Source organism: Crotalus tigris, unplaced genomic scaffold (genome assembly GCF_016545835.1).
Source record: "Crotalus tigris isolate CLP2741 ecotype Arizona unplaced genomic scaffold, ASM1654583v1 scf7180000017668.6805642782:7212621, whole genome shotgun sequence".
In the NCBI taxonomy this organism is placed as follows: Eukaryota; Metazoa; Chordata; class Lepidosauria; order Squamata; family Viperidae; genus Crotalus; species Crotalus tigris.
The window spans coordinates 4,290,210-4,302,272 of record NW_024096554.1 but is presented as its reverse complement, the minus strand read 5'-3'; the positions used below and the strand labels follow the sequence as shown (position 1 = coordinate 4,302,272).

Below are 12,063 nucleotides of genomic sequence, written 5' to 3'. Positions count from 1 at the left end.
AAGCAAACCAACAGCAGACCGCTGTCCATACAAACCCATTCCAGCAAGAAACAGCCATGCAAAACAGCAGGAAGGCAACAGGGAAAGATGATAAAGTACCACAGAGCTTCAGTCCAGGAGGGATGATAAAACTTCAGGAGCTGAGAAGGTGGAAATTTCCAGCCGTGGGGCCACCAGGGAGTTCTAAAGAAAATGCTAAAAATCTGGTTTTGCATTGTTTCTTCTGGAGGAATGGCATAGGTCTCAGAACAGCACAGCCCTTGCATGTGGAAGGACTCGAAACATGGATTATGTTAAAATTACAGCACTTATGCAAAACAGTTCTTTGAATGTAGAGAAAAGTGGTAGAAAGATGTGGGGAAAGTGGAGGATGAAGCTATGCTATGTAATAAATTTTCATAAGGAAAGTAATTGAAGTGATTTGTATTTGCTAACCCAGCAGTGTCTCATTTAGCTTACATAAAATTACTGGCACTTTCAGTATTATTTTCCCCTTCCTTGGGAGTAGATTTTCCAAACCTATTGCCCTCTAATCCTCATCACATCTAGCCATTATAGGCATTGAATACGATGGAAGTTTTAATTCCGTATGTTCATTATGTCATTATTTTACCTAATTGAAACTGCTGTCATTTTCTCTTTTTTTAACTCAGAAAAATGCCCCAATGTTCCAGCGCATGGAGCCTTCATCTCTTCCTCAGGAGATCATTTCCAATGCCAAAGCTTTGCCTTACCTTCAGCAAGACACTATTTCAGGACTGTAAGTGCAGATGTTTGAGTAAACAATACCACCTTGGCTTTCGTGTTTGTAATCCTAGGGCAAATTCCTTTTTTCACTGAATCTTACTCAAGATACAAAGCTATAGTGGTAGGGAATCTAATCTAAGAGAGATATTACAAATAAACCCAAAGATCTTGATAATAAACTATTAAATATGAACTATGATGGAATAGAAGGTAATTGTGCAGGTTAACAGCACATTTTCAACTACTGAGATTGCAATAAAAATGCAGAACTCAAAACTTAGTCTGAACAATAAAGGTAGAATGAGAGGAGGAGAATAATCAGGAAGTCACATTGCTTTTTGATTCTTATCCATTCCTCCATTAAAACTTTCACAGTCTTGGTCTCTATTAAAGCATACTTCTCTCTCTGACTGGGTTCGTGGAACATGTTACCCTTTGTTTACTTTGTGCTATGTAGATATCATTCAGTAAATGTTCTGGTAAAGATTATATGCACCTCTGGAAAGATTTCCTATGTTTCAGCCATTTCTGAGGCAATTTTGATAAGCAACAGTTCACCTTAACAAGCATTACATTGACTTTTGATAAGCAACAGTTCACCTTAATAAGCATTACATTGACTTGTTTCTAAATTATATTTAGAAACAAAAACATTAATGCTTTTGATTCAAACAGTATTTTGGCAGAGCCATCCCCTTGTTTTTTAACACAATCTCTAACCTATCTTACTATCTCACTACTGTACTTCTTGACAAAACTAAGTTACAAACCTATAAGCATTTCTTATTTCCATCATCCAGAATTAAAAATGTGAATATACTGTCAATGGAGTATAATGTGTAATTTTGACTGGTTTCAGGGTTTTTTTACTTTTATTATATGATAATGTCAACAATACAAGATAGTAGTTGTTTGGTTCTTTTCATTGTAAAATAATAATAATAATAACAATAATAATAACAATAATAATAATTGCACAGTGAGATGTTCAGACTGGATTTGGCATTTTTGTCTACCTATCGAGTCCTTACCAAGTACCTGAGATAGGCAGATGTGGATGTTTGATGGTATTACAGATATTGTCTCAGGATGTTGTTGTTGTTGTGGTTGGTCACACAGTCAGCCAGATGTTTAGATTGGATTTGGCATTTTTATCCATCTATCAAGTCCTTCCCAAGGACCTGGAATAAGTAGATATTTGGTTGTGTTAAAGATATTATTACAGGATGTAAGTTGTTCCAGTTAAAACTGCCATTTGCAATTGATTGATAGTGATTTTGTCAGTGTCGATTGTGTTCAACTGGTGCTTTAGATGTTTTGGGACTGCACCCTTAGGAGCCTATCACTATTGGTACTATTTTTGCTTTGTTTCGTCAGAGTTGTTCTACTTCTATTTACAAGTTTTTGTATTCTGTGATTTTCTCTAGTTCTTTCTCTTCTATTCTGCTTTCTCCAGGTTTTGCAATGTCCACTATCCAGATTTTTTGTCATTCTTATCAACAATTGTTAAGTCTGGGATGTTATATGGCAAGGTGCTTGAATTCTAAAGTCCCAGAGCATTTTAGCTTGTGTTTTATTAGTTTGACTATTTTGTGGCCTTACCAATTCTCACTTACAGGCAAATGGTATTTCTTGCAGATCTTTCAATACACCATTGTTGCTACTTTATTATGCCTTTGTTTATAGTCATGTCTGCCGTCTTCTTGCAGCAATTAACTAGGTGCTTTCTGTTGCTGTCTTCTCAATGCTGTCTTTGTATGTATTTGTTCTTAAGGTTTGGTCTTACGCAACCAGAATTAGCCCCTCTATCTCTTTTTTCAACTTTCCTACTCCTAGCCCACAAGTCGGCAACCTGCGGCTCCGGAGTCACATGCGGCTCTTTGAGCCTGGCTCCCAGCTTCCTCTGCCTTTGCAAAGAGAGACAGAGACAGAGAAAGGCAATTACACTTTCCTGCTTCTCTCAGTCTCTCTCTCTCTCTCTCTCTCTCTCTCTCTCTCTCTCTCTCTCTCTCTCTCTCTGTGTGTGTGTGTTTGTGTTTTTGTGTGTGCGTGTGTGTGTGTTTGTGTTTTTGTGTGCGTGTGTGTGTGCGTGTGTGTGTGTGTGTGTGTGTGTGTAAAACAGAGTGCACTCACAGCGTTCTCCGAGGAGCTGAAAAGCTTACTGGGCGGAGCTCCTCCCTTTGCTGCGTCTCTGCAGGAAGCAGGAAGCAGGAAGGGCAGGAGAGAGCTAGCTAGCCCAGCTAGGCTGACTCAGGAATTCTGGGAGTTGAAGTCCATGAGTCATAAAAGAGACGAGGTTGCTTACCTCTGAGCTTGTTAGACAATAGCTTGAAGCTTGCCAGGTGAGCAGCAGATAGGAGGGGGGGAGAAAGAGAGAGAGAGAAAGAGAGAGGGGGGAGGGGGAGAGGGGGGGGGAAAGAGAGAGAGAAAGAAAGAGAGTGGGGGAAGAGGAGTGGCAGACCAAGGGCAGATAGAGAGGGAGAGAGACAGAGAGAGAGAGAGACCCTTTTGACATCTAAAATGAAGATAACACTGCATATATCCATTTTTTACCTGTGTGTGTATGTAATTTTATTCTCTTAAAGCATTCTCTTGGTGATCATTGTTTTAATAGTATGGATATTCCCAAGAGTCATATTTTTACACACACACACACCTATAATAAAGGTAAAAAAGGATATATGCAGTGTTATCTTCATTTTAGATATCAAAAGGGTTTTGCGGCTCCCGGTGTTTTGTTTTTGGTGGGAAACGGGTCCAAGTGGCTCTTTGAGTGTTTTGGGTTGCCTACCCCTGTCCTAGCCATTTGCCAGGTCTTGTTATTATATATGTCTTCTATTGTTTTAATGTTCTGGTCATGTAATGCTTTGCCTTACCATATCTATTTTTCTAATCTTCATTTTGTCTTTCTTGTAGGGCAGTTTGGTCTCTCCAGTACTCAGTATGGTATACTGGTATAATAGCTTCAGTGCATCTTCTTTACTATCCTTCAGATATTCTTCCAATGTCCTTTTTTAAATTTCCTCAACTTCTAGTGCACTCGCAACATCTCACACCCACCTATTTTCCTTGGTAAATAGAATCTGTCATTGCATGGATGAAGGGAATGATTCATTGTCATTATTTTTCTGGTTTTCCTATCAAGGGCTTTTAATTCTGCTTGAGTCTAGTCCATTATTCCAGGTATGTATCTAATAACTGGAATTGTCAAAATGTGAATTGCCTTAATGGTGAGTTTGGACTTCAAGATCTTCATCAATCTCATGATCTATTTACTTCTAACCTTCTTCTTGTCTCTAGTGCTTTTGATGTCAGCTTGAAAGATCCCCAAGTATTTGTAGTGATTGTCTTTCAAACTCTTGCTGCTATTTCCATAGAGTATTTTGATTCCTTCAGATTTCACTATTTTTCCCTTGTTAAGGATCACATTTGTCCAGTCCAAACTCTATTATAATATCTTGGTTTTTTATATATGGACAGTATTGAGCAGTGATTCTATTTCAGATGTTGTTTTTCCACTCAGATCATTCACGTGAAGGAGGTGAGATAGCCTGGCAGAAATTTTTGATATTTGATAGTCATGGCCTGATTTGTTCAATATTGTTGACAGAAGAATCAGTGTAATGACAAACAGCAATGGTGAGAGTGAGTCTCCTTGAAAGATTCCTCTGTTGATATTAACCTCTTCCAGAGCATCACCATTAACCAGCAACTGTGTCTTCTATTGTATCACTGATCTTTCATGAAGCTTCTGATGTTTCTACTGATTCCTGTTATTTCTAGACACTTGATTATCCAATCATGTGGCAAGGAGTTGAATACCTTCTTTTAAACAATACAAGTCACAATCAGTTTGATCTTCTTTCTCTTGCAGTTTTTTAAAATCTTATTCTCAGGTAGTTTCCTTTCTGCTAAGGTGGAAAGAACTTTTTTTTCGGCTAGATGCTGTTGGACTGTATCAGCTACCACAGTAGCTAGCAATTTGAAAGTTGTTGGTAAGCAGGTAATTTGCCTATAGTTGCCTGGTGCTTTCTCTTTTGTTGGATCTTTCATTATTAGGTAAGTTTTGTCAGATGTTAACCAATTTCCAATTTCACCTCCTTGCTGACTGTTCTTGTCATTGAGTGGCTGTAGACCAGACAGGTATTTTAACAAAAAAATATACAGTTAATCTTCACCTAGTGCTGATCAGTTCTTGATCTTCCTTGCAGTTTCTTCACCATTTCTGCCGTTACTACAAGTTCTTTCATTTCGACTTTTTTTTATTCTTATTCACCTCTTTTATACAAGCTGCATTATTGTTGTAATTCTTATTCCATAGCAATGCCCAGAACTCCACTGTTTCTTCTTCATCAAGTGTTAACTAGTTTTCTGCATTCTCTCCATTGATCGATTGGTAGAACGTTTCTGGTTTGACTGATATTGGAAATTCTGCATACTGTCTGCTGAACTTACAAATCTATCTGCGGGTGTAAGGACCCACCCCACTTTGCATCTTAAGAAGACAGAACTCTTGGAATAATTCTTCCAACAGGAATCCTTTATTAAGAAGAAGTGGTTGCAGGCATGCTAGACAGGACTTGGGGTCCAAGCTCTCCCATTCAAGGTTTTAAGGGGTTCCCCAGCAGTCCCACCCACTCACCCCCCCTTCCAGTGATAGTTTCAGGCATCACAATTCCACCCCCTTGCTCCTTTCTTTCGTCTGTATGGAGACTTCAGATAACTTCATGAAAGGTAAATAGCTCTCTTTTGTCATGGTAAGGTTCTTTGATGCTATTTACATTCAAAGTCTCTCTTTGATGTTGCAATAAACACATTCAGCTCCTTAGAAGTCTACTGAAGGAAGTGAGGGCCATAAAGCCCCTTTGTTCTCCCCCTTCTCTCCCTCTGATGGCAGAATCCAGAGAAGGCAGAATTGGGAGTTTCTATATTTGATAATTAAAGATGAAATATAATTGGATTCTGACATCCGGCCCCTCTTACCAATAAGAGAGATCCACCTGCAAGAAAACAAAACAGGTATAAAAGTTAGTTAGGCTTGTTGGGATACTCTGTGTGAAACTTCTTCAATAGTTTCGGGGCTCTGACATGATGTTTATGGACCCACTCATTTTGTGAGGCAGGGAGGTGTTTCCAGGCAACTAGGTACTGAGTTGCTCCATGATATCTCCTAGAGTCAAGGACTTCCTTTATTTCGAAGTGTTGTTCACCCTCCACCATGATTGGAGGTGGTGGGGGGGGGATTTTGGCCGTAGAGGTGACTGATGCTCTCTTTTCAGCAAGCTGCAATGAAAAATTGGGTGTATTTGCCTGATATTTTTGGGTAATTCTAATTCTACTGTTACTGGATTTATGATTCTTTTAATTGGAAAAGGTCCTATATATTTTGGTCCAAGTTTTTTACAGGGCTGTAGGGACTTTAGGTATTTTGTAGATAAGTACACCATTTCTCCTATAATGAATGGTGTAGGCTCAACCCTTTTTTATCGGCTTGTGCTTTGTATGCCTGCCTAGCTTCATCTAGTGCTTTTCTAACTATTGGCCAGGTGTTTTGTAGTTTTTCCATCCATTCTTTCAGTGAAGGGATCGTTGGTTCGTTTGGGGTTAATTCTGGCATGGGGTTGAAACTTTGACCGTTTGCTATTTGAAAAGGAGTGTAGCCTGTGCTGGAGTGGACTGCATTATTGTAGGCAACTTCTGCAAAAGGAAGTAAGTCCGTCCAATCACTCTGTTGGAAATTTAAAAAACATCTCAAATATTGCTCAAGTACCGAATGGCACCGTTCCGTTTGTCCATCCCCTGGTGGATGATGGCTAGATGTCAGTCCCTGAGTGGTCCCTAAGAGGGATAAAAATTCCTTCCAAAATGCAGACGTAAATTGCACTCCCCTATCATAGATGATGCGTTGGGGTGCCCCGTGCAATCTGTAAATGTGCTGGATGAAAAGTTTTGCTAAGGCCTTTGCAGTGGGAATCTTTTGGCAAGGGATAAAGTGCACCTGTTTGGAAAATAAGTCTGTGACTGTCCAGATAACAGTATTCCCATTGCTTTCTGGCAATTCCACTATAAAATCCATGGCTATTTCCCTCCAGGGGGCTGAGGGACTTGCCACTGGTTGTAATAGCCCTGGCGATTTCCCTTGCAACCTCTTTGCGATGCACAGGTTGGGCAGCTGGCAACATAACTTTCTATGTCCTTTTTTATTGATGGCCACCAAAATTGCCGTTTAATTAAGTGTAAAGTTTTTACAAATCCAAAATGCCCTGCTGATTTTGTGTCATGGCAAAGCTGCATGAAAGTTATTCTTTGAGTTGTTGGTATATATAACTTTTCCCCTACCCAGGCAACCCGTCTCTCATTGTGCACACATTTTTGTTTTTCTGGAACCATTCATCTGTTTCCAACTTTTTCTGAATTCAATCCCAGTTTGGCTGTCCAGTTGTGGTTTTATTTTGGCTTGGGTTCTTGTGGTTACTGGTGCTGCCAGTTGTGACTCTGCCATTATTGGTCTAGAGTCTGTGGTTCGTGCGCTGTTATATTGGGGCATGCGAGATAGAGCATCTGCCAGGAAGTTCTTTCTTCCTGGTAAATGTTTGAGCTTAAATTGGAATTGGTGAAAATGCTGGGACCAGCGGGCTTGTTTGGGATTGAGTTTCCTGGAAGTTTTCAGGGCTTCTAAATTTTTGTGATCAGTCCACACCTGGAAGGGGATTTTGTTGCCTTCCAGGAACTGTCGCCACGTGAGTAATGCCCAACGTATCCCATAAGCCTCCTTCTCCCATACGGGCCAGCGCTGTTCTGTTTCCGTGAGTTTCTTGGATGTATATGCACAGGGTTGCAATACTGCATCATCATTTTCTTGTAATAGCACAGCCCCCACTGCCACATCACTTGCATCTGCCTGTATTATGAAGGGCTTGTCCATGTCTGGGTGCCTTAGTACTGGTTCGGCAGAAAAAAGTCTCTTTAGTCTCTCAAACGCTGCTTGGCACTCCATTGTCCATGTTAGTGGCTGGCTAGGTTTTACTGAGGATGCTCCCTTCGTTTTTAGTAAGTTAGTGAGGGGCAAGGCTATCTGGGCAAATGAGGGGATGAATTGGCGGTAAAAGTTTGCAAAGCCCAGGAAACTTTGTAGTTGCTTTCTTGTGCGGGGTGGCGCCCAATCTAATACTGCTTTGACCTTCTCTGGGTCCATTTCAATGCCCTGTGGGGATATGCGATAGCCTAGGTAGTCTATCCTTTCCTGGTGGAATTCGCATTTTGAGAGTTTGGCATATAGGTGAGCGGCTCGCAGCTTCTTTAAAACCGCTCTGACAAGTTTGACGTGTTCTTCTTTTGTTTCAGTAAAGATAAGAATGTCGTCCAAGTAAACAAGGACCCCCTTAAACAGGTGCTCCCTTAGAACGTCATTGATTAATTGCATAAAGACTGCAGGGCCCCCTTGTAATCCAAATGGCAAGACTTTGAATTGATAGCACCCCATGGGGCAGTTAAATGCAGTCTTCCATTCGTCCCCTTCCTTGATTCTCACGCGATAGTAAGCTTCCCTTAAGTCTAGTTTAGAAAAAATTTTCCCTTTCGATAGGTGTGACAGCATGTCTTTCATGAGGGGCAGAGGGTATAGGTTGCTTTCACTGATTGTATTCAGGGCCCTATAATCCACGCATAAACGTAAAGAGCCATCCTTCTTCTCTCTAAAAAGGACCGGGGCAGCCACTTTAGGCTTGGCTGGCTCAATGAAACCTCTCTCTAGGTTTTTTTTTATAAATCTTTCCATTTCCTCCTTCTCCTTTGGGCTCATGGAGTATAATCTGGGCTTCGGGAGTTTTGCCCCAGGCTTGAATTCAATGGTACAGTCTGTGGGTCGGTGGGGGGGAAGCTCATTCGCCCTTTCCTCACTGAAGACTTCAGCAAGGTCCCTATATTCCTCTGGTATTTCTGTTAATCTTTTTTCCTCTCCTATGGATGCTTTTTCTATTCTTGATTCCGGTAGCCTCCCTTGGGGTTTTAAGTCCATAGGGTCCCCCTTCGGGAATTTGATTTCTGTCGTCCTCCAATTTATCCAGGGATTCTATTTTTTCAACCATTCCATCCCTAGAATCATTGGGCATTCCATACCTGGGGTCAGCACAAACGTTATGTCCTCTTCATGGTTGTCCAGGGAGAGGTGTATTGGCAGAGTGGCTAGGGTAGCTGGCACCCCCCCTGCTATGGATCCATCTAGCTGGCCAAATGAGATTGGTTGTTCCAGTCTCCCGGATGGGATGCCCAGATTCCCCACTAGTGTTCGGCTAATGAGGCAGCGGGTGCAGCCAGAGTCTATTAAGGCTTTCACCTTCACAGCTTCGGGCATGGGGGGGGATTAATATAGTCACTGTTTTGAAGATGGGTGTGATGCATCCACTTACCAGGGTTTCGCCCTCCGAGCTGTCATCTGAGGCATCCACCGGCCCTGTGGTGTAGGCTGGAGTTCTTTCCCCTTGGTGAGCAGAAGTGGGGGGTTCTGCAATTTCCATCATTCTCATGGCCGTTTCTTTTGGCTTAGCTGAAGACTTTCCGGATTTGTTGAGTGGGGATCTGTCTGGGTTGTGCTGGGGGGCCTTTGAGCGGCATTCTACAGCTCGATGCCCTTCTCTTCCGCACTTGAAACACCCCATTTGCTTCTTGGCTGTATCCGATGATTTCACCGGTTGGTGTGTCAGCTCAGGCGGGGGGGCGGCTCCATTGTTTTCCTCGGCGGTGCCTCTTCAATATGTCGATCTCCGCTTCCTCTGCCAAGACATACCATTCCTCAAGTCGATGTGGGTCCCCTCGGGGCAGGCAAGCATCATATAGATCATAGTTTAGTCCGTCTTTGAAATGGCCAAGGAGGATGTCTTCTGGCCAATTCAGTTTGCTGGCAATGGCCCGGAATTCTTGTGTATACTCAGCCACCGGGCGTTTGCCTTGCCTCATCATTTTTATCCTTTCACGGGCTTTGCGATCAGCCAGGGGGTCTTCAAATCGTCTTCTCAAAGAGGACATGAAACGGTTGAAGTTACTGAGTTCTGGGGCATTGGAGTCATGCAAGTTCACCACACAATCTGCAGCTGGTCCATCCAGGGCAGATTGCACGATCCGGATGCGGGCTTTGTCGCTGGGAATGTCCTGCCCATATTCCTCCATGTAGCTGAGGACTTGGGTTAGGAAAACCCCAAGCGTGTTGGCTCCCCTTTGAATTTCAACTCCAACGGTGGATGTCTTGGAATGGATCGGTACCTCCATTGTTGGTGGTAGTGTCTTCCGTCCAGATTGCCATCTGTGGTCCGGTAGGGGGTGGGGGCTCCTGGATCAGTAGATGTCCCTGGGGTTGCAGGTTCCACGTCCCCCTCGGTGTCTCTCCCTTTGCGGCTCCAGGAGCTGGGGCGGCCGTAGGGCTCAGTATTCTTCTCTCCTAGGAAGCTGAGAGTTCTCTTCATCAGGTCAATAGCTTTCTCTAGGATCCAGTCTGAGTACGGTGCCCAGCTTCCTCCCTCTTCACTTGCGTGCAGGGATTTCTCCATCTCCTGCTTCCATTCTGGTTGCTTGGTCCCCCGTCTCAGGGTCACCTTTCTTGATTCCTTTCCCCACTCACTTTTCTTTCCAACGCCCATTGACCAGCGAGGCTTATGGTCCCATGTCTCCACCACTTCTTCTCCCGAGGAATCTGACCTCTCGGATCCCAACATCTGGCAAGGTTCCAACTAGGTCAGCGGCTCTCTTTCCAGGGAGTTTTCCCTCTCTCTTGCTCCATTGTCTGACATGGTAAATTTTTGCAAAATCCCCCGGCAAGGGTCTCCCTTCCAGGTGGATTAATTTTGCAAGTCCTGTCTAAGGTAAGGACCCACCCCACTTTGCATCTTAAGAAGACAGAACTCTTGGAATAATTCTTCCAACAGGAATCCTTTATTAAGAAGAAGTGGTTGCAGGCATGCTAGACAGGACTTGGGGTCCAAGCTCTCCCATTCAAGGTTTTAAGGGGTTCCCCAGCAGTCCCACCCAATCACCCCCCCTTCCAGTGATAGTTTCAGGCATCACAATTCCACCCCCTTGCTCCTTTCTTTCGTCTGTATGGAGACTTCAGATAACTACATGAAAGGTAAATAGCTCTCTTTTGTCATGGTAAGGTTCTTTGATGCTATTTACATTCAAAGTCTCTCTTTGATGTTGCAATAAACACATTCAGCTCCTTAGCAGTCTACTGAAGGAAGTGAGGGCCATAAAGCCCCTTTGTTCTCCCCCTTCTCTCCCTCTTATGGCAGAATCCAGAGAAGGCAGAATTGGGAGTTTCTATATTTGATAATTAAAGATGAAATATAATTGGATTCTGACAGCTGGTCTTCTTTGTTGCAGCTGTTATGCATTGCTTTATTATTTCTAGTGCTTCAGAAGGAAATAACAAATAACAACAGTGTGCTTTCCTAAAACCTGGCATGGATCTGGCAAGTTTTCCCTTGGAAAATAATTTTATGGCATGTTCGTTTTTGACTTTGGTAATCATTAGCTCACTCTTTTCCAACAAAAGCATGTCATTCATTGTGAAATATCTTTTTTCCCTGGGACTGATGTTTTATCTTGGTGAAGGTGGGAAAACAGTTAGAGGAAGTTACAGGAAGATGTATTCTCTTTTCATTTCAAATTGGACTATCTTTATAGGAACAGCCGTAGTGGATTCCCCTCCCTGAGTCCACTCTCTCCCCAAGAGATATTCCAGTTGGCATGTATGGATTCAGCCCATGGAGAGTACCAAGAACAGCAATCTCTGGTAAATAAATGTACCATTTATTAAAAATGCTTGTCTGCTTTTCATTGATTTCAGAAAAGCAGTTCAAGTGAAATTGTGTCTGTACTGTTGAAAAAACTTATTGATTGCAAGTGGTGTTATATTATTATATTATATAATTATATTATATCACATTTATAAATATATTGAATAATATATTGCATATATTGTATGCTGTATATTGTATACACTATTATACAATGCATATACAATATGTAATGATATTCTATTGCATTATATTATTGTATGATATATTATAATGTCTATTTTATTAATCTTACTAATCTTACTTTATTTTCCTGTCTCGATTTAGGAAGCCTCATATTCCCAGAAAATACCTTATCTTTGACTATGTTATTTATTTATTTATTTAGAAATTTTATATTGCCAAGCCATTAAAGACTTTAAAGGTGACAACCAGCACCTTGAATTGCACCCGGAAGCAAATCAGCATCCAACGTAGTTCCAGCAGGAGAAATGATACATGTGCACACCAAGGTCTCCACAAAACCCTG

The 12,063-nt window shown here is 42.0% G+C and overlaps 1 protein-coding gene across 3 annotated transcripts in view; it reads left to right on the top strand.

The window, feature by feature from the left end:
- CACNA1E (calcium voltage-gated channel subunit alpha1 E) overlaps positions 1 to 12,063 on the top strand; it is a 253,324-nt gene that overhangs the window by 224,612 nt on the left and 16,649 nt on the right. For all 3 annotated transcript variants that reach the window (XM_039337124.1, XM_039337122.1, XM_039337123.1), the window contains 2 exons: positions 654 to 760; positions 11,422 to 11,530. In XM_039337124.1, coding sequence (XP_039193058.1) covers positions 654 to 760; positions 11,422 to 11,530 — 216 coding nt within the window. The remainder of the gene's footprint in view (positions 1 to 653; positions 761 to 11,421; positions 11,531 to 12,063) is intronic.